The 25,914-nt window shown below is 34.7% G+C and overlaps 2 protein-coding genes across 14 annotated transcripts; one reads left to right on the top strand and one right to left on the bottom strand.

Moving 5' to 3' along the window:
* The first annotated feature begins 70 nt into the window (after nucleotides 1–70).
* Nucleotides 71–8,552, top strand: LOC100267700 (serine/threonine-protein kinase ATG1a). Its single transcript, XM_010663205.3, has 13 exons — nucleotides 71–771; nucleotides 916–1,033; nucleotides 1,242–1,300; nucleotides 1,701–1,771; nucleotides 3,078–3,168; nucleotides 3,263–3,343; nucleotides 3,495–3,606; nucleotides 5,125–5,179; nucleotides 5,303–5,580; nucleotides 5,709–6,073; nucleotides 7,238–7,538; nucleotides 7,635–7,705; nucleotides 7,803–8,552. The coding sequence occupies exons 1-13, from the start codon at nucleotides 526–528 to the stop codon at nucleotides 8,013–8,015; spliced, it is 2,061 nt and encodes a 686-aa protein (XP_010661507.1). The 5' UTR covers nucleotides 71–525; the 3' UTR covers nucleotides 8,016–8,552.
* Nucleotides 8,541–19,853, bottom strand: LOC100250535 (protein LATE ELONGATED HYPOCOTYL). Of its 13 annotated transcripts, none has more exons than XM_059743140.1 (9): nucleotides 19,712–19,853; nucleotides 19,448–19,572; nucleotides 19,252–19,293; nucleotides 18,706–18,921; nucleotides 18,465–18,599; nucleotides 18,141–18,202; nucleotides 10,875–11,102; nucleotides 9,297–10,757; nucleotides 8,541–9,218 (listed from the first exon to the last, which is right to left on the bottom strand). In XM_059743140.1, the coding sequence occupies exons 2-9, from the start codon at nucleotides 19,461–19,463 to the stop codon at nucleotides 8,805–8,807; spliced, it is 2,574 nt and encodes an 857-aa protein (XP_059599123.1). In that variant the 5' UTR covers nucleotides 19,464–19,572; nucleotides 19,712–19,853; the 3' UTR covers nucleotides 8,541–8,804. The 13 variants fall into 13 exon arrangements, with proteins under 13 accessions (XP_059599123.1, XP_010661509.1, XP_010661512.1 ...); XM_010663207.3 differs by adding an exon at nucleotides 19,139–19,164 and having other exon boundaries at nucleotides 18,706–19,008; nucleotides 19,448–19,852; XM_010663210.3 differs by adding an exon at nucleotides 19,139–19,164 and having other exon boundaries at nucleotides 18,465–18,576; nucleotides 18,706–18,870; nucleotides 19,448–19,851.
* Between the last annotated feature and the right edge of the window lie 6,061 nt (nucleotides 19,854–25,914).

Genomic DNA, 25,914 nt, shown 5'->3' on the forward strand with positions numbered 1-25,914 from the left:
TTTTGCTTTTAAGTCAACATTAATAGTAAAGTTAGTTATCCACAACATTAGTGCCTCTGCATCAAGAGAGAGTTGTTGGATTAGTATCAGAGTTTTCATCATCACAAGAGAGAAGAAAAAAAAAGACCAAGAACAAAACAAGGAGAAAGAACAAAATTGGGAAAGAGGAAACTACCTTCATAAATGATGATTAAAGACAAAAGGGATTAAAAAAAAAAAAAAAAAAAAAAAAAAAAAAAAAAAAAAAAGGAAAAAGGGAAAAGGGAAATCATACTCCTAAAAGGCAAGGGAGGGCCAATTAATTCCCATGCCTTGATCCCCAAACAACCCCTTAATAATATATATAGTCTAATCATAGTGGGAGTTGAGTAGCAGCAAGCAGAGTTCATCACAAGATCAAATTAGAAAATTAAAACCAAAATAAAAAGAAAAAGAAAAAGAAGAGAAAAGAGGAGAGACTCAGAGAGAGAGAGAGGGGGAGAGAGGGAGAGAGAGCATGAAAAAGAGGAATTGAAGAAGAGGAAAATGGGAGATCCGGATTGCAAGCAGTGCCGGGTGGTAGGGGAGTATATACTGGGTCCGAGAATCGGCTCTGGTTCGTATGCAGTGGTGTGGGAGTCTCGGCATCGGCAATCGGGCATGGTAGTGGCCATTAAGGAAATCGATAAAGAGCACCTTAATCCTAAAGTCAAGGATAATCTGTTCAAGGAGATTGAGATTCTCAGAACCATTAATCATCCTAACATTATTCGCCTTCTCCAAGCTATTGAGGTTCTTCTTCTACTATCTCTCTCTTCCTCTAGTTTGATTTTGATTTTACATCCATTCATCTTGATCAATTAGTTATCATCATCGTCATCATCATCCATAATTATACAAAAAAGATACCTATATATATATTTTTTTGAATTTCAGACTTCGGATAGAATTTTCCTTGTTTTGGAGTATTGCGATGGCGGAGACCTCGCCGCCTACATTCATCGCCGCGGAAGGGTCCCCGAAGCTGTTGCCAGGCACTTTATGAGGCAATTGGGTATGTAATTGCCTATAGCGTCTATTTCACGTTCAGTTGCCTCCCTTGTGATTATTATAGACCTCTCCGATGGAACTATTGTGGAAAAAAAAAAAAAATTAGACTATATTCGGTAATTCAAGTTGAACAGGAAATTTTGATTTATTCAATTTGTGGAATTTTTATTTTTTATTTTTTGGTTTATTTATTTTTTATTTTATTTTTTCAGCTGCAGGACTCCAGGTGCTTCATGAAAAGCGGCTTATTCATCGAGATTTAAAACCACAGGTATAGCCACTTCTTCTCACTGTTTTTGTAGCATTCTGTCATTTAGTCCCATGTAACTAGGAATGCAGACACAAATTCGAATTTGGCATGAATTTAGAGTCCATTTGGTAGTGATAAGCGCGTCTAACCTTTCAAGCGCTTGAAAATTTTTATTTTTCAAGTGTTAGAAGGAGTAGAAACACTTCCTAGAATCATTGCCCAACAGACTCTTAATGTCTAATGTAATTTGTAAGATTTCAGTTTTAATGTTTTTCTTGGGATGAAGGATTTCTCTTGAAAACGAATTTGAGTTTCAGTTAACTGATTTCTGAGCATTTAGGGTTTAATTTTCAAACTAACACATTTTTACTTTTTTTCAGCTTATGTCTTTCTAATACATTGTGCATACTCTAATTTGCAGAACCTTCTTTTGTCAACTAATGAGGCAACAACAGCTCCGCTGTTGAAGATAGGGGATTTTGGTTTTGCAAGGTAATATTATTTTGTTACCATATATTATTGTTTGAATCCTGAATATCCCATCATTTATTTCTAATGTAATTATGAGAAATGATTTTCTAATCTAAGTTGGATGTGGAATTGTTAGTTGCCTATTCATATTGCTTTGTCAGTTAAATTCATCAACATTTCAACTATGTGAGAGTTGTCTGGACTCTGAAATCGGTTTAAAATTCAATTTTAGCTTTTCTTTTTGCCCACGCTATTTGGTGTTCTTGATGTGCTTCATCAACTCTAGCATTCGGAAGATTATACATTCTCTGTCAGAAATAGTAGATACTCTGCATTGTTTGAGGCTTAACGATTCTTTTGTTCTATGGCTGTTTTAATTGACACTGGATACTTGATTTATGAAATTAAGCTTGAATTCAGCAAATGGACTAAGTTTTTAAATGGTGTAGATTCTACAATTTACTGAACATTCTGTGTAAGCGCATGGCTGTGTACACCCAATTTAATTATTGACAACATACCAAGTGGAGCCAGACTTTGATTTATGCTTGCCAAGCCAAAATATTGTTATCTTTTTAGTTAAATTCACAAGTGTGATAGCACAAACACTTATTTTGCATACACATAACTCTTTTTTCTGATTGTTCCCTTATCCAAAAGAGAAACCAAAAATGTAGGTATATTAGTGACTTCAATGCAAGTGATGACCAGGGAACCTCCAGCTGAGGTCATGATGTATGAGAGGTCCCAATGAAAGAGTCTCTGTACAAAAATACAAATCCACATTTTACTTATGAAATTTATCCCACCTCTTGACAATTTCTCCACTTTTTTTTTTTCCTTTTTAAGTTTTCCTTGACCTAGGTAATGAGCCTGTCGTCTGAGCTTATTGTTATTGTTATTATTTTTGTCCAAGAATTCTGTGGTTTTCTGTTTGCATGCCCACGTTATTGGGGAAGATGCAAGGTAACGGGCTTCTGAATTTTCAATTACCATGTGCTTGGCATTCTTTTTTCCTTTTCTAGATTCTTATTAAGAGATCATGGGGTGGGATGGCGGTTTGAATGGGCATGAAAAATCATATTTTAAGAAATCTCTTGATTATAGGAGTTATTTTGAGTTGGTTCTACAAAGAAATCTATTAAATTTATGACAATTTTAGTCTGCCCACTGAATTGGTTTCCCATGTGGTTTTTGGTAGGCAGACATTTTCAGAACTAGTATCGTTTCTGACTAGCTAAAAACAATGAAGACAAAAAAGGCTATCATGTTTGATCTTTACTGTATGTTTGCACATAGTCATTTCCTGAAAGTTGATGTATGCCAGGGACCTTACCCAAGGCTTGGCTGACACGCAATGTGGTTCACCATTATACATGGCTCCAGAGATCATTCAGAACCAAAAATATGATGCGAAGGTGTTGCAAACTGAAAATTTGACTTCAGAGCTGCTTTGCTTGTCAAAGTCTGTGCCAGTCTTATATTGTCTTTAATTTAGCATTTGTTATGCAGGCTGACTTATGGAGTGTTGGAGCAATTTTATTCCAGCTGGTGACTGGGAGGCCGCCATTTGATGGCAGTACCCAATTTCAGGTTCTAATAACTGTTGTTGTAAATTCTTTACGAGAGATCATAAGTTTTAATTCATATAACCATAGCCAGAAACTACAAGTTATGCTGGTAAATGAAACATATCAACTTCCAGTGTTATTTTCTTCTTATTTTGACTTCTTGCTGCATACAGCTTTTTCATAACATTTTATCCGCCAGTGAGCTACGGTTTCCGCAAGGTGCCTTACAAGAACTTCATCCAGACTGTGTGGATCTTTGCAGACGCCTTTTACGTCAAAACCCAGGTATTAGTTACAATGACCCTTGATTATGATTCTTGGAAAGGTGTTTTGCTCACGCTTTTCATAAGCTACTGCAAAGGGCATTATTGATCATGTGTAAAATTTTAGTGTGCTGCATTTTTTTTTTTTAACTTGCTCCTGTCCAAATTGGAAGATGGTACAAAATCCTAGTGTTGTTAGGTTCTTCTGAATGCAATCTTGGATAAACTTGTAGTCTCTTGAATTTAATCTTGGGTAAGCTTGTGCTCATCTTCATGCTGGAAAAATATAAAACCATGCTTAACCATTGGAATTAAGAGTAATTTGTGAATTGTTAGCTGCATTGGTGATCCACCAACCCGATCTTGGATAAACTTGTACTCTCTTGAATTTAATCTTGGGTAAACACAAACTCATCTTCATGCTGGAAACATATAAAACCATGCTTAACTGTTGGAATTAAGAGTAATTGGTGATCTGTTAGCTGCATTGGTGATCCACCAAGCCTTTAATATATGACATTATTTTTCTGTTGCAAACTGCTGTGCTGCCCCTACAGAGTATTGTGTTTACTTAATATCCACATTGGATCTGTACTGCATACCTTGCATTTGCTGTATAAATTCTATTTTTAGATGTTCTTCACCATCCATCCTACTATTAATGTCAGTTTTAATCTCATCCCAATCATGATGATCAGACCATTATCATAACTTTGGTATCCTACCAACTATAATCTACTATATTCCATAATTTCCTCTGCTTGTTTGATCAAAACTACATTCCATATGTTCTATCCGATCTGATTATCTTAAAAGCCTTAGACTAAAGAATATTTCATGATAGTTCTAAATCTGGTCCTTTGTTGGTTCCATCTCATCAACTAAAACTACATTGTCATCAGCAAACAAGATACACTGTGAGTCATCATTCTGAATGCATGCTGTCTGTTAAATTAACTAAGGCAAAAGATAAGGTGTAAATATTTGCATTTTCATGTGCATAAGTCTATATTAGCTTACTGGAAAGTGTGGTCCTAGTAAGTGGTACATTGTTCTGGGTTTGAATTCTGTCACTAATGATATCTTGAATTTACTCGGTGTTGGTTGTTGCGGGGCGATCAGCACCCCGAGGTTTGGATCCCCATGAAGAGTCCTAAGGGTTTGGCCATGGAAGGTTCCTCGGTTATTAAAAGAAAAAAGTCTATATTAGCTTACTTCTTGGAGTTGGTAAGCTATTTGTATAATCAAAGCATGGAGTTGTAAGAGCAAACTAGATAATTGTGAAACCAATTGATTTCTCATTACTCGTTTGCTCATCAAAAGTTATTTGCAGGCTGTTTCTATACAGTAATGATGGTTTGAATTGTAATTACATTTCTTTAGTCCCATGTTTATGAATCAAATAGCAATCTAGGATGCTCACTGTACTTGTTTAAATCGTTTTCCTGGTAAAAAGAATGCCCTGCTTTATATTGATCTACAGTTGGCATATCCCGCTCATCCAAAAAAGTATTCATGTAATCTATACTTAAATTTTCAGTTGAGCGACTAACATTCAATGAGTTCTTCAATCATAAGTTCCTGGTGGAGCCCAGGTAAGATTCTAATCTTTTAGATGCAAAACATTGACATTTGTTGTTTGATGTACATTGGTAGCATTGCTGATTCAGTATACTTGGGGAACTAATCCAAATTATTTATCCTATCATAATCTGTAGGTTGACAGTGGATGTTGAGCAGCCTTCCTTACTTCCACAAACCAAACCTCTGGTTGTGCAGTTTGAATGCTTAAGAGGCAAAAACTTGCCTACAGACTCTACTCAGAGCCCTCAATTACCTTTTGCACATCAGCTCAACTCATCTACCAGAAACCCAAGTTTAACTTCATCAATACATGATGTTAACAGCAAAATACTACATAGACAAGAACATGGTAGCACATCCAGCAATAAAGGTGGTTATCGATTTATGCCAAGCATTGCACATGACGATCCAAGTAAGTAAATCTATTGATGGTGCCCTAAATTTATCTGGTCATCCAAAATGTCAGTTTATCTGCTGAAGGTGTGCCCATTTAATCCTGTGCTTGTTAGCACATAGCTCATATTGGCTTTATATGTTCAGTTGCTGATTCAATGGAGTCCATTGAGAAGGGATATGTTCTTGTCAATGCACATTTTGCTTCAATGGAGACACTCTCTTCTTCGCTTGAAACATCCCTGCAAGATAATCCTGCTGCTAGAGCTACTATCTACTCTCCAAATAAGAATGATGAGGATGTAGCTGTTGCAATGAAGACAACGGAACTGACAGCTACTTCAGTTGGTGCTGTGGAAAGCCCTGGGAACTATGAACCAGATCCATCTACACCATCTTGTGCATCAACTATATTAAAGGAGGATCAAGAACTATCCGTTTTGCATTCTTCAAGGAGGCTCCACTTGTTACATAAGTATGCTCATGCTATTTCAAAACTAGCTCAAGAAAAGGTTGGTATTTCTTTTGTGCTTGGCAATATTTTGTTCGATGTGGACTCTTGCAACTAAAGCTAATAGATGATATTTACATGAAATCACATAAATATTTATGTTTGTTAGACAACCAATTTTCCTAAAAACTGAAACTTGTAGGATTTGGACCCATAATTTATATCATGCATTCTAACATCCTACCTCATGTGTAGCCTCCTTTTGACTTACACATGGGCTTAATAAATTATGGAAAATAAAGTAGCCTCTTTTTGGGCTTAATAAATTGAGAAAATAAACATGTGTGAGGTTTGAATCCATGACCTCCTGCCAAACAGGGCCCTGATACCATATTAGACAACTAATTTTCCTAAAAGCTTAAGCTTATAGGATTTGGGCCCTTAATTTATATCATGCACTCCAACAATATCTATTTTCATGATATCCAATTCTATCAGCTTTTCCTACATGTAGATGCATAGATATTTTTGTAAATAAATCCCATCAAGAATTCAAGTTGATCCCATTTTATTGTTTGAATGCAATAAGTGACGGTTGTTTGTATAAAACAGTATATCACATCAGTGAGATTCATTTTTATATGTTATCTTCAGATGTTTGCCTAAAATGAGCTGTGCAATTGGTTGATATATTTCCTGAATTGACACTCTTTTCAGGCTTAACTTTTCTCTCTTGGTTGGGCATAAGTATTTTCATGGCACTTCTATACATTATGTGGATCTAGATGCAATGTGCTCATCCTTTAGACAGAGCATTGTTGTCTCCCCTCAACTCATCCTACAAAAGAGCTTGTTCTAAGTATCTTCTGAATAAACTGCTAAGCCATATATTCTTGGAGCTACATGAAGGAATTTGATGTGCTATGCAGGGTTTATAATCTGGGTGCTCTATAAATACTACCTGAAAAATAGAAGAGCTTGTGTTCTTATATTCAATCCATTATGGAAAGAAACATTGCACCCCAAATGGCATATTTTCTTTTCAGAATTAGATTTCTGCCTTGGTTGCTAAAAGTTATGCAAGATAATGGAATGAATGTGTTAAAAGACATAATTTATCCTTGTTAATTTTAAGTGGGAGAAGGGATGTTCTACTCACTAGTTTGAGAAACGTGTCGTGTATATATCAGATATTATTTGCTAACTTGTCATTGCTTTCTTGCAGTTAAAAGATGGTCAATTTCTGGAGTCATTCTCAGTTGAGCTGGTAGTTCTGGCTATATGGAAGAAAGCTGTACAAGTTTGCAGCTCTTGGCTGGCCTCTACTGCAGGGAGTGATTTACCTGAAACCTCTTCAACTAATGAATCTGCCCCTGTTCAGGAAGTTGCTGGCCTGTCTCTAAACTCACAAGAAGAAGAAATAGATTTTAGCAAGCCTTCTTCTGTTTCCATATTGGTGGAGAGTGAGTTTATTGCTGCATGTGATCATGCAGAAAAGTTATCTAGTCATCTTCAAGATATGGATGGTTAGACTGCTGATATTTGTTCTGTGATAATGCTTGTGAGTTCTTCACTTAAAACTAGATTTTGCACACTCAAACTGACCGTCAAACATATTGCAGGTAATAGCAAGATGCCAGATGCAATGGAAATAATATTCCAAGCAGCTCTCGCATTTGGGAAAAGTGGTGCTGTAAGTAAACCTTCTATATTTCCACTTCTCCTCTCAAACCCTTGTTCAAAAATGATCTAGAGCTTTTGCCTAAAATAGGTTTTTGCCCTTGTTCCAGGTGGATGAATATATGGAAAACAAGGGTAGTGCAGCAGCGTTGTACTCCAAAGCAATGCTTCTGCTTTCATTTATTGTAGGAGAAGCTACATTGCTGCCACTCAACCCTCCTTTTTCATTAACTCCCGCCAATAAGCACCGAATCCAAAGATACATTATCTACCTGGAGTCCCATCTAACTCGCTTCCAAATCTCACAGCTGCCTTCCAAGTAATCCCTGGATTCACCTCAGCAAGTAAATACAAATGTGTACAGCAATTCTTAGACCCCCAGCTATATCATTCATGGCTTGGCTTGCTTATTACTGACACAATTCCTTGAGATTGTGACTGGGTTGAACATGCAGTTTTTGAACTTGGGGGCGATGACATGGACACAACTTTTTTTGCAGTGAATGACATGATAAAAGCTTAGATATATTGGCTTGTATAAAATATACAGAAAGTATGCGGTGGACTGCTGGCAATCTGGAGCATGAAGATGACCTCTATTGCACAGGAGTTCATGTAAATAAAGGTCGTCAATTGTTTTTTTTTTTTTTTTACTCTCCACTCAACAGGGAAGAGACACTCTGTATAGAGTTTTTGGGTTTCTTTTTCTGTTCTTTTATATTGTCACTTAAGCTCAAGGAAAGACGGTTATTTGGTTCTATATGGCTATATATACATAGGTTTAGTTTTTTGAACTCTGGCTAGTTGTATTTGGGAAAATAAAATTGCAGAGGAACAATATACGAGACTGATTAAAGACACATTCATTTCTTTATGATTCTCAAGTCTATTTAAAGGAGTTATAACTGCATCAAAGTCTGAAAGGTACAAGGCAGTGGGACAAATCAAATGTAGACATATATATAGTACACACACCTACACGACAGTTTCGTGAGCTTTCATGACTAGAAATTAAACAGAAAATGATAATGTGGAAGGGGAAGGGGAAAAATTAGAAATTGAATGCAGCTACGAAGGTTTCCTCCGTTTAAATTTGCATGCATTATGAAATATCAGGTTGAAACGTCCCCTTCCAGGCGTATCCTCTTGGGGCCTTTTTCCTCACCTTGGCTGCAGCAGTTTGTGACCCTGCTATCAATGGCCTCTACTGAACACCTTTTGTAGGGTTTAAATCCTGTTCTACGACCTTTAATCTTTCCATACCCAAGCCCTATTGTGAGCAGCCCTTCTTCTCTGTTGTCATTTTCCATCAATCCATTTTTCTCCACATCTTGGTGACTGGAACAAGGTCCCCATGCCTTGCTGTTGAGGTCTAACTGCAAGGCATTTTCATGTTTCTCATCTCCACCCTGCTCATTCTCTATGAAATCCTTATTCTGGAGCCCCTTATTCTTCAAATCATGTGGAGGAGAAAAGCTCTGTGGCAATACTTCTCGGCTGAAGAGTGCTCGGAAGGCCAGCCGACCCTGGCATGTCAGTCAGGTTAACATAAGAACTTGCGGCAAGATATGCAGAAAGAATATCATTAGAGATTTGCCCATTACCTCTTCAGAGACCTCCTTCCAGGATTCATTAAGGATGCTGGTGCTTCTACAACGGCGATTGTTAGCCTCACCAGCTGCCTGATTTACATCAGCTTCTTTGCACTCTTCCTCGCCATTCTCATGCTTCTCTAATGCATCTGTCTCTACTTCACTGCTAGAAGGAGTGTTGGAACCACACGAGGAACGGTCCACCTGTTTTCTACTCTTCATCTTGGTCGGATCATTGAGCTCAGTTACTGCTGTAGTGTTTTTCTCATTATCAGGAGCAGTTGACTCAGTATTTGGCTTTGCACCTCCACTCTCCTCAGAGTCTGAAGATGACATGGCTGGTGATTTAGATGCTGAATGTTGTGCTTGCAAAGCTTCAGAGCATTCTAGGTCCAGTTGTTGATCTTGAGGAGTGTTTTCTCTTCTCTCTGTGTTGGCTGCTGGAGCTTGACCTGTATTTGTTGGTGGAACTGAGGTTGCAGATGCAGGAGCACAGGTAAAGCCAGTGTGAAGAGGAGCACACAAGGGAAGCACTCCATGGGCTGCCCACCATGCAGTTGCAGCTGCTACAGTAGCTGCAGCAATTGCTGCCATACTTGGAGCTGGGTTTATTTGCCTTGCTGGGAAACCTCCAATAGTGCCTGAAGGAGAATCTGCAGATGCTTCCATATTTGAGCAGGGCCAAAAGGTAGCAGCAAAGCTTGCTGCAGCATGGGCTGCTGGATTTTGTAGCAGAGTTGATACAATAAGACTCGAAAAAGTAGAGGAAATTTGGAGAAATGATCGGTAGTCATCTTGGTTGCTGCGGATTGGGCCAAAGGGAGTATGGAAAGTGGGAAATGATTGATGAATGGAAGATCTTGACCCGTTATTTTGATGTTCGGTAGCTGCAGATGCAGCAGGATTCTGGAACAAGTTTGGGTGTCCATGAATTCCAATTTGGTGAACTAAGGATTCTCCATACGTCATTTCTGAGGAAGGTGCCTGAGTACACGTTCCTAGGCTACCATCTAGAACGTGCACAGGGACATGTCTTGGGAAGTTCTGAGCTGCTTGCATCTCATTTTTCGGCTGTGAACCAAAATTTTCAGACTGGCTTGGTTCATCAGTTTTCTCAGCTTGAACCAATTTCTCATGTGAAGGGTGAGAATTCTCCAAGTTTGAGGCTTTACTCATGCCACTATCCTGTGCTTTTTGCCTGAAATCAGGTTTATCCAACTTCTGATTTCCTTTGGGCTCAACAGTGATGTAAGATTCATTTGTTTCATCCTGGTTACTTCCCTCTTTCATTAATGGCACAAACTCCCGAAAAGTGCATGAATTTCTGAGTGGCACTGGTGTTGGTATAGAGTTTTTGTTTGCCGAAGACATAGATGTACAAGGAGCCTCCTGGAAAAGGGTAAAAACTTCTGAGCAGTTGTCCTCATCCTGGTTTTCATTTTCATTGCCTGGCTTTTCATCTCCACTGGGTCTCTGATTAACACAGCATGAAAGTGGGATTAATTACAGGAAAAGGAAACATAAGAATAATAATAATAACAGAACAAGAAACAGGGACATGAATAAAAGAACAATAGGGTAGATACTTACCTCAGGAAGCGGATCTTTCTCCAAGTCCAGTATTTGTTTACCAGGATGCGAAGAAGAAACTGATGCTAATAATTTCCCATCCTTTGTTCCAGCTTGCAAAGTAGGAGCAGCCACACCAGTTTTTCGAGGATAAGGATTGCTTGGTTTCCTTTTAGGCCGTGGAGGAGGAATTTCTATGTCTATAGCTTGACCTATTGGCACTCCCTTAACAAGAGCCTCCTTTTCCAACTGAAGATAAAATATTTATTAATTCTCAAAACTCAGTTACAAGTGAATATTTCAGTTTGAAACCCTTGCAAAGCACTAAAAGAAGATACTTAGCATGAATCAGAGCACAATAACTCATTAAGATTTAGAATGCTTACTTCTGAAACATAAGCTAAGTTTTGCTTTGGAAGTACCAGCTAATGTAAAAGCAGTCCAGAAAAATATTGAACTTTGTAATCAAGGTGAGAATGATAAGGAATGAACACCTTGTGACCTGATCGAGGCAGAAGAAGATGGTAGGTGATCAGCATTGACAAAATGGTTTTCTTGAATAAAGCCCTTGCAACATTTTGGAGATTCCCAAGTAAGCTGGACACTTTTTCATTATGTTGTCTGAGCAAATCTGGGAAACACACTGTAGAATTCAGAGCTGATAGATCAGAAAATCCATCAATGCCCAAAGAATTTTCGTAAAAACTCACTATCCATTCCATACAAATTGGATATGTTGTTGGATAAGGTACATCCATGAAGTTCTGGCAAAACCTTTAGTGAGCCAATATCTTGATAATTCTATCCTGACCTTCAGTGAGCCAATACCTTATTTAATCCCTGTACTGCCACTTGATTTCTTCAAAGATTCTAAAGAAGGGTAATTATATTGCAAGGAACATTGTCTTCCAATTCACAAGTTCTTTCAATTCCTTTCTAGAATCAGATATGTAAGAGCAAAAAGTTCATATACCACAATTCCTACTTTATTACCCTTTGGTCTTCTCCACCGGCCAAACAAAGCAGTGTCTCTATAAGACAAGTAATTTATTTGTAAGTCAACTGCATAATATCAATTTCTGTCAAATGGCAACCCTCCATGCAAGGCTGAATAAGATCCATCTACTGAACTCTAATAAGATTTCACTACAATTAGGTGAGCATTTGCAAAAATCATTCATTTTTCAAAGCGGTTAGGTGAACCTTAGGGAATAAATGACTTGAGTTTATGCTAGCCCTTTCTAACAAATAAGCCTTATACATGCACTTGGCAAGTTGCATCCGAGTGGTAACTTATTTCTAGTGCAAGATCCCATGTTTAATTCTTGAAAGATGTCAAAATCTGATCCATCATCATCCAAACCTATCCTGATGCCCCAAATAGGGTCAAGATCTAACCACTCCATACAATAGAAGCATGGGTCTTATTACGATGCAAGATACAAGAGCAAAGGCATGGCCTCCCAAGTACTCCCATGAACCAGTCAGTTACCACTTCTTCATGGAGAAGTAAAAGATTCCTACTTTATCTCACTCCAACTGGCACCATTGGCTTCTAGTCATTTTTGTATGCGTATAGGAGACTCCAAAACCTACCTTAGGTGAAACCATCCATCTAGCTTAGGCACATTACATATGTATATAATAAAGCAAAAGAATCCTAAATGACAAAATAATACCATTGAATTCTAGTATTAGAAACAAAAAAAAAAAAAAAAACCTACCCCAAACTACCACAACATGCATGTTCTATGAAATTAGTGGTCATCTCACCAGATAAAATCATAGGCATCCTTTTTCTACCTTCCTCTTCTTCTTCTAGTGCCTCTAACAAAAACTAAATGACTTTTGACCAGTATAATCATATGTTTTTCTTTGTGCATGACCATGGGTCATCTCACCCAATAAATCATAAGCATCCTTTTTCTACCTTCCCCTTCTTCTAGTGCCTCTTAACAAAAACTAAATGACTCTTGACTAGTATAATCATCTTTTTCTTTGTGCATGACCAAACTACCCTCTTATAACATGCTTATTAAATCAAAGGCTATATCTTTATTCAGATCATAAGTCATCCTTTTTGGTTTCCCTCGTCTTTACAATACCAAATGCCTTCTAATTGGTGCCATAATTTGTTTTTGCTACACATAATTAAACCATTTTCCCTCGTTTTGTCCTCAATTTGTGCTAATTCTAACTTTTTACAAGCAGATGAATTTCTTATTCTAACATTTTTTTGTAAATTGTCTCAACATCAGCATATTAAAGCACCAAAAAAGGTTTATCCTACTGCACATGGAATATGTAGAGTACCATTGAATCATACAAGTAAAAAGAGAAGAGGAAAGACAAGAAAAAGGGAAAGAGCAATCAGAATCCAATAACCATTCAAATCACTCACCCCCTAAACCCACCATATGTACAAAGTCATAGGAATATGAGACATCCTCATTTTGGCATATCAAAGCACCAAAAAAAGTTTATCCTCTAGCACATGGAATATATAGAGTACCATAGAATCATACAAGTAAAAAGAGGAGGAAAGACAAGAAAAAGGGAAAAAGCAACCAGAATCCAATAACCATTCAATTCACTCACCCCCTAAACCCACCACATGTACAAAGTCAAAGGAAACATGTTCCCCTCTCCAAAGGTATTGTAAGCAAGCAACAAAACTTTAGAAAATATCTTCTGAAATTCAAAATTAAGAGTTTTCACCCTTAGAAAATTCTTTGATTTCTCCCTTTCCATAAACACCAAAGATGTAGGATAGCACCATCCTTCAAACACGCCTCCATCTCATATTTGTAAAGCCTTCTCTCCCCAACATCAAGGAACATTTTAAAGGATAGCTATATAGCCATCTTATTAGAGTTTTCCTTGACCTACTATTCAATTTTCAAAGCTATGTCCTTTATTATTATAATATTTTCCTACATTGGCACTCATCTCAACATCCGCATTTTGACGATGCTACCACCCAAGGGCTATACAAGGCATAAGGCACACCAGGGGCACAAAGGTCTCCCAAGGCTCAAGTGGAACACACAATCCAAGGCACATGTTTAAGGAAACTAAGGCACAAAATATAGTACATGTCACTTCTATAAATATTCTATAGGCAAATAGGACAAAATGTATTAATGGAAAGCCTAATAAAAAAAGACAACACAACCCATGTATACACAATGTACACAAGTAATGCTAAAAAAATTAGCTAAAATCACTAAGCTAACCTATTCCCATACTATCTTTAAAATCCAAAAGGAGGAAAAAAAAAAAATTAAGAGCCTTATCTTCCCCAACCCATAAAAAAGAGTCTTGAGGAGCATGTCTTTCAGCTCCATGCAAGACCTCTTCAAACTTCATATGTTCTTATATACTCTTCCCAAGTGATTTAAAAAATGTACGATAGAAACAACATCCAAACAATCTTGGGCTTAGCTTCAACAAAGGAACCATGCTCACAAAGGAGGACATCTCTGGCCAAATAAAAAGGCACCAAAGAAACGTTGGATAAAGAAAACACTGTAGACCACAGTCTAGAAGTCCACTTGCAACAAATTAAGGTGTTGGCTGTTGATTTAAGATCTTCATAGCCAAGACAATCCTATTGACCAGATTTCAATACCTATTCATGAGGCAATCTAAGGTCAAAGTTTTCTCTCAAGTTGCTTTTGGTGAATAAAAATAAAATAAAAAATAAAAACTAAGAGAGTGCTCTAGATTTCCAAATTAGCTTGACAAGGAAGGTAGATATTTCATTTGGGGTCAAAGACAAGTTATTGATCTAATAGAGAATGATTTTTTTTTTATAGGTAAATAGAAATTGTATTAGAAGCGCCTAGAAGCGGCGAAAACAGTACACACGAAGTATACAATCAGAACGCCTAAAAAACTAGGCAAAGAAGTAAAAAAACCTTACCCCTAACTAGACATATAGCCATTCTATAATGGAGAATGATTTCTTTCTATCAATCATTCAAACTAACCTATCTTCCAAGTCACAACAAACACATAAAGAAATCAAAATATGAAACAAAGAAATCATTCCAAAAAACAAAGTCCTATCAACTTCTTGTCCAAAAATTTCCTTCTAAATATAAGATTCCAACAATACTCATTCCAAAAATCTACCTCCTAAGCATTCTTTTCAACTGTCAACTTGAAGATTCCTCAAAAAAGATTCTTGAAGGATCCTTATCACACTAGGAAGTGTGCCAAAACTTGACTTTGAGGCCATTGACAATTTACTAGTCCAGAAAAAAGAACCTCCACCTTTATGGCTTTCCATGTTAGGAAGTGCCTCAAATTCCTAATTGGTATAGATTCCTAAAACATCCTTGGGAGCCTAATAATTGTATTTGGTTTCTATCTTTCATAATATTTTCTATGATATAGTGGAATGATTCTCTCTCATCCATGGATGTAAGCATGGTCGGCCGAACCATGTTAAAACCTCGTGTACTTTTGGTATACTATATTTTATCTTTGTGTTCTTGAACTAACATGTTTACATTGAAGTTTCCACTGGCATTATGTTCCAAAGGCTTCAATTGTAAGCATCCTAACTTTCTACAAAGCACCGCTCCCCATTCATTTCCTCATACTTCCCTACTATGCCTTTCACTAAAAGCTATCCTACTCAGCAACAAATCTCTAAAGGTCATTCACCTAGTAACACACTTTTTTGAGAGTCCCAAGGGTCCCAATACCCAAGCCCTAACTAGATTTGTTGGCAAAAATAATTAACCACCTAACAAAATGGACATTCTTCTCAAGAAGATCTCCTCCCATAGAAAATCTCTCTAAATTCTTTCCAACCTGATCCTTCCTTGGGATTATAAAAGTTGATGATAAATAAATTGAAATTTATAAAGAATACCTCTGAGTAAGGTTAGTCTCTTTCTCTTGGAGAGATTCTGACATTTCTAAGAAGCTAATCTCTTCTTGAACCTTCCTTAACTAAATCCCACATTGAAATAGCCTTAGATTGAGCACCAAATTGTGTACCCAAATAATTTGTGTGAAAGCTACCCGTCCTACAGCCTAATTCATTATCCAATTGAAATCCTTCATTCAACTCACTTTTCTCCAGGTTTATTTTCAAACTCGAAACATAATATAATCCATTTGACATAAGATATCTGCTCTTTATCTATTTCACAAAAAAGTGTGTTGTTGACAAATAGGAGGTGTGAAATCTCAGCCTTGCCATGTCACACCTCAGGGTCTAGAACCATGGTTTAAGATAGTATCCAAATCAGCCCACATTTTCAAAGCTTGAAGTGTGAACAAAGGAAGAAGTTAATAGTGTTTGTATTATGTCTCCCTTATAATTAATTCAGGTAGTAAGGATTTCTAGTTCTGATGTCCCCTTAACCCCTCCAACCCTTCAATGAAACCTCATTCCACCCCCCTCCATATAAAGCAACTTAAAACTTTCATCACAGAATGAAATCTTAATGTGCTACTTTGATAAAAATATTGTAGATCTGGACATGCAAACATCATATATCACTGAACATTATCCAAAACTTCATTCCAAGCATCAAAAAGAAAAAAAAAAAAAAAAAAATCAAGAATTTAAGAGAAGCATCATACAAAAAGCAAATGCACTTATGTGAAATTTCAATATACATTCAGAAATTGCAAGAATAAAAGGCAAGGTCACCTTTGCAGGAAAGGTGCAACAACTACAGAATTGCTATCCCTTGGGCCTAGATGTACCAAACTTGTAACTTTAACAATTACACTACTGCCCCATATTTAGTATCATAAGGTAAAAAGTTTCCTGGGCATGATCACTTACAACTACCTCAGCACTAGAGATTCATAAAGCATGGCCAGTAACAACTACCTCTCAACTAGAGATTCATAAAGAACTACTTTCAATTGATCTTACATGAAGCCAAAAAATAAAAATAAAAACAAATATTTCAATGAGGAAATTGCAAAACACCTACTCTAACCATGTCAAACATTCAGAAGTCATTTGAGAAATAATATTCCACTTGGTTGGCATGGCAACTTTGTAGGCAAGTGTTATAATACACTGTAGAGGAATGCTTCCTAATGCTTGTTTTAAAGCATCTAGAGCGAGTAAAATAGAACTTCTTTCAAGGCTTAAAGCACTCAAAATTAGCTTTGAAAGTTGTTGCATAAAGCTTTGTTTGTGTGATCTAAGCATGCAAAAGGATGTTGAGGGTTTGTTTAGGAACTATTTTTGAACCTAGATTTATGATCTTTAAAACAGAAAACAGTTTTCTAACTTAAAAAACAAGTTTAACAATTTTTTTTTTACTAAAAATAGCTTTTTTTGAGAATTTGTTCTAGGTTGTTTTTTAAAACAATTTTAAGATGTTTTTAGGTGTTTTTTTATTGGGTATTTTGAGAAACAATTGAAAATATAGAGAATACTTTAGGAACTTTTTCATCATACAAAAGTGCACAGTACCATTACAAAGAGAATAAATTAAGAAAACTATTTTTTATATCTTGGTTCCCAAACAGAATTTTGTTGCTAAAAATAGCTAAAAACTATTTTTAACAACTGTTCCCAAAAATAATTTTGTGAAAATGTTGCCAAATAGGCCCTAAATTTTCCTATTTAGACTTTATTGATAACTTGAATATGTAAGGTTAGGCCAGTTTAGGGCTGTTTCTATTTTCTTTTGACTGGTATGCCTTGTATATACTTCTTGTGCCTTCGATTGTGAACCCTTTGTTGCAAAGTCACTCTTAATATTGAGTTGGCATTTAAGTTCAATGATATTCTAAACATAGTTTTGGACATGAGATCCGGAAATGAGCAACACATTTGTCCAGTTCATGTATGAAGCATTGAGTGTGAGATTAGGCTCTCCAAGCATAGTGATTTTAGAGTATATGTTAGCGGGTGAAGTTGTTGGGCACACATAGATGGGTGAAGCTGTTTACATGTAGATGGGGCTAGTAGATAAACATATCCTTAGAAAGGACATTGGATATTCATTCATATTACTCTTTCTCCTAGTTGCAACATGCTTCTTCCCCACCCCCACGGCCATGCCCACCCCTCCACTTTTCTCTTTGATTTCATAAAAATTACCACTTAAAAAAATTTGTTGGTACATTAGCATATAACATATAAACTGAATCCAATCATCAACAGTGATGCAGAACATACTCCAGAAATGCAGATTAGAATGAACATCAGTTTGTTTTATTATATAGAAATATTACCAAGCAATAAGAAACAAAGATATATTTATACAATAAGCATAAAGTTAGAAGGTATCGATTGACCTTTGAAAAGAATTTTTGTGCATGACTTCTGATTTGCACAGCAGTCTTTGTTCCTATATGTTCTGCACACCACCAAATAAAAACAAAGGAAAGGAAGGAACAGATCTCCAAGTAAGACTAAGTATAATTAAAAGACAACATTCCATGTTATTCATAATAGATTTAGCTCCAAAAACATCTAAAGATTTTACGGACTAGATTTCCAAAATTTCTGAATGGGGGTTACTCTGAATGTAAGTTGCAACCCCAACTCATTATATAGATGTATAAAAATAAAAGAAATAGAAGAAACGTAATAAGTTGAGGTTGGAAAAAATTTATTACCTTCTATACGTTGCCAAGCTCGCCCATAAAGCTTCAAGGCCTCCAGAAACCTATTATGCTCCTCCTCTGTCCATCGCTCCCGCTGCTTGGTAATAGTATACGGTTTCCTTGTCTGATGTTGACCAAGATTCATAACTCACATTTTCATCGTCAAAACAATAGTTTCAAGTCATTGTACAGACTGATTCAAGAATTCAGCATAAAAGAAAAATAAATAAAAAAATTTCCTATGTAAAATCACCTTGATAATCAAGTCCTCTCCAGAGGAATATATGTCCATTACCGAACCTAGGCAGCTTCCGCTGCTTCAGATTACCGAACCTAGGCAGCTTCCGCTGCTTCAGATTATGGAGCCTGACGAACGAGGAATATGACAACCTCCTTTCATCTCTTGATGTCTTGAATACTACAAATAGCCTAGCCGTCTTTGTCAATGAAACCTGATAAAGTAATGCTACTGCAAAATACAGAAAGCAAAGAGAATCGGTAGAGATCCGTCTCTGTTTTCTAACATCAATAATAAGCATTCCAAATTTACATGCACCTATAAGAAAAGAGAAATAAAATTCTATCGATATTTTTCTGAATCCACCGTAAGAAAGAGACGCTTCTCTGAATCCGAAACAACTGTAAGAAATCCACTACAAAGAAAATTCCTTATTCAGAATCCTCACCAAAACGAATCGTAGGACGCCAAAACCTTTAAAACGTGAAAAGCAAACAAACACGAATCAGTAATCCACAGTGATCCGTACACCGACCTTTCAACAATGCATCCTTACATTACCTTCTATAAAACCCGGTATCCTCCGTTTGGTTGCCGAGAAAACTGCAAAAAACACAAACGCAAAACAAAAATCTCAAACCTCTCATTTCTCTATTCCTCCTCCCCCCGAGCCTCACAACAGTACCTACGATAGCATTTCCACCGGAAACACGGATTCAAAAAGCACAAAGCCCTAGAAATCGGCAAAAAAAAATACCTTCCGCAAAAGGCATGGCGGACGAAAATTCTGTCTGGTCGGATCTCTTCCCCGATCCTGCATGGACTCAATTCATCGGCGAGTGAGCGGAAAGCATGGCGTTAAACGCAATGGTAGATCGGCGCCTGAACAAATTGATACTGAAATTGAATCTCACAAATTCTATACGCATAGACTCTGAGGGAACGATGGTGGAAAGAGAGGGAGAAAGATAGAGAACAGAGCAGAAGCGAAGACAAAAGCAAAAGAGTAAGAAGGCGAGACCTAAAACAAGAGAGAGAGAGCCAGAGTTTGTGTCTGAGGAAGAGAGACTGTGAAGCAATCTCAGCCACTATAATTTCTTGTGGATTTATTTTTTTTAAGAAAAGAATTATTAAAATAAGAAAATGTGGGGGTTTTATTTGAGGCTGCGGTGGAGAGAGAGTTGGGGGAGAGATTTATAGCCTTGCAGAGGGAGAAGCGCCTCACTGGATGACGCCAAGTGTCAACTTTGTAGTGGTTGAATGTTCGCATTCATAAGCCCACGCTTGCGCTTTTTCCCATTTTTCTGACGCCCTCCTCTCTATTCTCGTCCACACACTTCCAATGCCCAGTTGGGCCTCAAGACATGGATGGAGTCCGCAAAAGCGCCTCCACCTATACCCCTTGGGCCCCACTTCAATACGTGGCTTTTCCCATTTCCCTGTACGGACACCTCATCTGTCCTAAAAGCGTTATTCGCTGAGTTGGGCACGTGGCGTCTCCTCCACTTCTCGTTGCTAGGTTGCGCTCCGGTGCGCCATGCGCGTCCCGCTCCAGGATCGACCCTAATTTGTGATTAGTCTTTTCAAATCACAAGTCCCTTGCTTCCCTCGCCATTTCTAGGACATTCCAGCTTTAATTTGCCATCTCTTCCATCATCATGCGTACCAAATTTCCTTTTTATTTTTTCTCTATCAATGCCTGGAAAAGGAAGGGACCCCTTCTCCAAAAATACATATGATGGGTACCAATCATTCTTCATTTTTAAAATTAATTGAACATGGATTAAGTGAAAAGGCCACATTTTATGCCAAGTACCATTCAAATTTCATGAACTAATCATATATTAAGTAAATTATTTATTTATTTAGTTATTCATTTTTTTCGAACGAAGATTACATGACGATAAATAAACGAGATGGATCGATGTAAGACTTCTGCTCTCAAAGTAAATTATTTTATTTTTAAAACTAATGATATAATGACTTTTGGTTTTATAATAAAATCTCGGTATAAAAGGAAAAAAAAGACGGATACAAACATGATTGAGTTTTGATTAATCCCACAATCAAATCGAATAGATGGATTTTAATTAAATTATAATCTATGGATGCTAATTACATTTGAATATATTTTATAATTTTATTTAAAATATTAAATAATTACATGATGATACAAAAATCAGTCTTGATTAGCTTAGGAAGTTTTTTAAATAGCGCATAAAATCTATATTTCTAATAAAAATACAAAGTGTTTATCAATTTTTTTATTCCAAAAATGTACATTAATTTACTTTTAAATTTCAAAACTATTCCTTAATAATTTATTTATTACAATTTACAACCTCTTAATATTTGACGTTACAAAATCTATTCTATTATCATCCTATTAATATTCATTAACGTTACAAACTATATTACAATTTTGAATTCCAAAATATTACTTAAAACTCATACCATTTTTTCTTGGTAAGTTGGCTTGGGGCACTTTTTATTTATTTATTTATTTTTCATTTTTTAAGCAAAAGATGGAAATTTTATTTTCTATTATTATTTTATTTTTCTAAAAGCTAAAAGAAAGCTAGGGGTTTAAAAAAAAAAATAAACAAATAAATTGAAGCATGGGTTACTATTTCATTTCATTTAAATTTTATTTTTAACTAATATTGATGACTTAAATCTTATAATAAGAAAAGTAAAATTAGGTTTTTTTAATTGAAATTGAGGTAACTTCTTGAGTTTTTTTTTCTTTTTTTCCAATTTTAGTTTAGTTGAATCTTCATTTTATGGTGACTAAAATTCTCTCACAATCTTTTTTTAATTTCTTAATATAAATTGCTATTTTAAAAGGAATTTTAAACATATATATTCTACTATTTGAAAATGAAATACCAAAATAATATTTTTGGGAGATAAAAAACAATCTTTGATTCTTAACAAATAATTTCTTTTTTTATTTACTCATTATTTCCTTTTTTTTTTTGGTATTATATGATAGTAGCACATGGTTAAAACATATATATTTTTTAAAACAAAGGGAATTTGTGTAAGTAAATTGATAAAAATGAAGGAAATTAACAAGGAAAGTGAGCAACGAGATTTATAATCTATAAATATGCTTGGAATTTGGACTGAACATGGAAAAAAAGACATGACTTATTCCATGAATGAGAAAATGAATCAATTTTGAATATCTTGAATGCGGGGCGGGGAAAATGTAAATACTTCATGGGTGTTCATAATTCAATGGTCATATTCATAGTAGATATGTATCTACATAATTTTTTTTAAAAGGTGAAGATATCTAGTGATAGCTTATACCTTTGGGTGTGGATTATTTTATTTTTGTCGTATTGTATTAATGCGTTAGCTATAAAATTATTGTCGTAAGAACAAATCATATCACAACCTAAATTGCCTAGATTTAGTCTTTTGAAAGAATAAATGAGGTGGAAACTTAGTTCAAAGTTGTGAAAATCTATTAGACATCAATTAAGGAGTTTTTGTAACATGCAACAAAACCATGGTGTAGAGTAAGGATTTAGTTCAAATAAATTTTCTAGTAGAATACACTAAGTGATTTCTTTTATAATAATATAAAAGGAGTCACTAAAACCATGTATTGTAGAAAGATGAATAATTAACTTAATAGAAAATTACTCAAAACGAAGGTTTTTAGAAAATGTTTCAAGTTATTAAAATAAAAATATGTAAAAAAAATTATATAAAATATTTATATACTGATATGTCATTGTAATATAATATTTTCTTACAAAATAAAGAAAATGATCAAGAACATCTGTATAAATATTTTAGATTATGAGCAAAAAAGGAAAGAAATTATAAAACAAAAATGAGTTTGTGAAAACTATATCCGTTGTTAGATAAATATATTTGAAAGAATGAGAAACATCTAGTATAATAAAGATGTATGGTTCAAAATCTAAATATCAGAAGCGAAGAAAATTGTGATATTTTAGACTTAATATCTATTTTTTTATCATTTAAAATATTTTATATCATACATTTGAATGATTCTTTATTATTTGTGGATGTCGGGATCGATGAATGAAGCATATTATATTTTGTGTGTAGATTGTTTAATCTTTGTATTCTTATACTAATGTGTTAGAATTAAAGATTTTGTCTACACGACAAGATGATACATACAATATGCTAATTAAAAAACTCAAAATTTAAAATAAAATAATGAAAATAAGCATATTTAGAATTGAAAACACTTATAACATTGCTATATCTATTTTCACACTTAACATTAAATTTTGATAATTTGTACATCCCAAAAATAAACAATGAAAATAATAAAAACAAACATGATTAATAATAAGAGAATAATCATTTAAAAATAAACCAATTTGTATTGGAGTATTTTTATTTTTATTTTGTTAATTTCATTACCTCTCTTAACATTTTGATTAAATATATTTAATCTTTATTGATTTGAAATTTTATTAAATATCATTCTTATTCTTTTCGTTCACCTCTTCTCTCATTCAAAATAAAAGAAAATTTAATGAAATTTGAAAATCAATAAAGATAAAGTATATTTAACTAAAAGTTTAGGGAAGGTGAATGAATAAAGACAATTTCTACTAATGGTACTCATTATATATTCCCTTTCTATTTTTATTTTCATTTATTATGAGTTATAGCATGTAATTTTGAGTTATTCTATGAGTTGGCCAAACCAAATGATTTATACTTGAATGATCCCATTTCCATACTAACTCAAGATATGCTTATTGGACTTTATATATTAATGAGCGGAATCGTCGTGTTATTTGTGATAATAAGTATAATCATGTAATTGAAAAAACTATCAAAATAAAAAAAATGACGACAAAACCTTTTTTTTTGTAATTCCTATGATGCAATTGGAGCTTATCCACATAAAATAAAATAAAATAAAAAATTATATAATCCTTTGTGGCTCTGGTGACAACTAGATCAATGCCTTATTGCTTCAAAAGAAGCTCCCATTGAAGTTCACACCAATTGAGTTATACCTGAATCAAAATCGTATTATTACCAAATAACTCTCAAATTCAGACTTGTGGTAACCATGACCAAGACAAATATGGTTAGATTTTGTCCCAATTGAAACTTTGATGTATTGGTTTGGGTAGATACTTTGAACCATATTTTCATGCCATGTTTTAGTCACACAATTTATATCCGAATCGGTCTCGGCCACAAGAGTTATATTTAACCCGACCGTAACTAGCCCAACAGCCCAAGTGAGTGCTCTTACCTAACGTCGAAAACCCCACTACCAACACACTATTCTTCCCTCATTGACGGACTTTGTTTTCCTCTTCTTGTCCAGAAGAAACATCTGGTATGTATGCATCATTCGCACAATCATTTTGATTCGTCATTTATGGCTTAAACACTATCCTCCACATGTTCAAAAAATTTGGCCTACCAAAAAGTTTGGTGCGCTTGGGCCATTGTACTCCCTACTTTTTTTTTTCCCCCAAGTACTTCATGCCCTACGTGCTTCTAAATTGCCCTCAATAATAAACCGTTACAGCTCCGAGGAATGTAGATAAGACCCAACCACTCATCCTTCATGGTTCACATACGGTTGGAAGAAAAAAATCTCACTTGGGTTAATCAGTAGACTATGATAGGCAAGTGTGAAGAACCGGGAACATCGGCGGATGAGTTACAATGCTTCCAAACCAGTCATATGACTCATATCCCAGGGGAACGAAGCCGCGTAACATGATAAGAATCATGTTCGAGTGGCGGGTGCTCAGAGCGTATTTGAAAGTGCTTTTATTTATGTTGTTTTAAAAGTTAATGATTTTAGAAAATATTGAAATATAAAAATATTTTTAAAATAAAAAAATTAAAGATTTAATAAAATTTAAACAATACTTTAAAAAAAAATTAAAATTAAAACACTTGATAGGTAATTGTCTTAAAAATATTTCTAAACAAAATACTTGAAATAAAAATACTTAAAATAGAAATTTCAAATATTTTTAAACACATTAAAAGTGCGTTTGTGAGTAATTCTAAAAAATATTTATAATATTTCTAACACTTAAAAAAAAGCAAAATTTCAAGTATTTAAAATATTAAAAGTGTTTCCTAAAATCATTACCAAATGGGTTGTAAGAGCTTGTTTAGTAGTAATTTTAAAAAATATTTTTAGAATGCGTTTGACAGTGATTTTAAAAAGTATTTTGCTTTTTTAACACTTAAATTTTTTTTATCTTTCAAATATAAAAAAATCTAAAAGCACTTCCTCAAATCACTACCAAATGTATTCTTAATATTTCTAATATTTAATTTTTTTTTTATGTAAGTATTAGAAATGTTAGAAATGTTTTTTAGAATCATTCACAAACACACTCTAAAAATGCATTTGATAATGATTTTAGAAGTGTTTTTACACTTTCCAATATTTGAAATTTTTTATCTTTTAAGTATTAAAAAAATTAAAAACACTTCTTAAAATCGCTATCAAACACACTCTAATAAGTCAATTTGATAATATTTTTTATAAAACACTTATGAAAAAAAAATGATGGTTATTTAACAAAATTTAGACAATATTTTTAAAATATTGAAAAATTAATTATATTACTTATTTGATAAACATTTAATAATGACTTTTCCAAAAATACTTCTAAAAAAACACTTTTGTTAAAATCATTTTAAATAAAAATACTATTAAACACAATCCAAGTGTTTTCTTTGATAGTGGGTTTTTGGAGAATGACTTATCAAATGCTTTTTCAATAAATATTACAAATAATTTCTTTTACTTTTTTAAAAATATTTTCTAAATTTTGACAGCAAAAAAACAAATATTGGACAAATACAACCACACTATTAGAGAAATGATTTCAAAATTGGCTGCCAAAAACAAATATTTGTCAAGAGAAAACAAAACCTTGAATCACAAAATTTTACAGCCTTGATGATGATGAATCAGCCAGTGATGGTTTTGGTTCCATGACTTGCGTCTAAATACCCTTTTATATGTCAATTGCTCGCCCAAGTTTATATAGTTTTGAGTAGGTAAAAAGATAAGGTACTATATCAAACTTATAACTTAAATGTTCAAGCATTTGATTTGCTAGGTATGTAATGTTTCGTGGAAAAATGGTTGTTGAAAAATAAGTTTTGGTTGCATGTGTGAGGTTGGAAATGGTTAAGTTCCGGTGCAAACCTTGAGATGAGTCAAGGCCA

The sequence above is a fragment of the Vitis vinifera genome, chromosome 15 (assembly GCF_030704535.1).
Source record: "Vitis vinifera cultivar Pinot Noir 40024 chromosome 15, ASM3070453v1".
Lineage (NCBI taxonomy): Eukaryota > Viridiplantae > Streptophyta > Magnoliopsida > Vitales > Vitaceae > Vitis > Vitis vinifera.

Coding starts and splice junctions, on each gene's coding strand:
- LOC100267700 (XM_010663205.3), top strand. CDS start 526: ATGGGAGATCCGGATTGCAAGCAGTGCCGGGTGGTAGGGGAGTATATA. Junction 3,607..5,124: donor CCTTTTACGTCAAAACCCAG/GTATTAGTTACA, acceptor TTAAATTTTCAG/TTGAGCGACTAACATTCAAT. Junction 6,074..7,237: donor CAAAACTAGCTCAAGAAAAG/GTTGGTATTTCT, acceptor GCTTTCTTGCAG/TTAAAAGATGGTCAATTTCT.
- LOC100250535 (XM_010663207.3), bottom strand. CDS start 18,991: ATGCTTATTATTGATGTTAGAAAACAGAGACGGATCTCTACCGATTCT. Junction 11,103..18,140: donor CACAAAAATTCTTTTCAAAG/GTCAATCGATAC, acceptor TTTTATCTTCAG/TTGGAAAAGGAGGCTCTTGT. Junction 9,219..9,296: donor GGAAGGAGGTCTCTGAAGAG/GTAATGGGCAAA, acceptor CTGACATGCCAG/GGTCGGCTGGCCTTCCGAGC.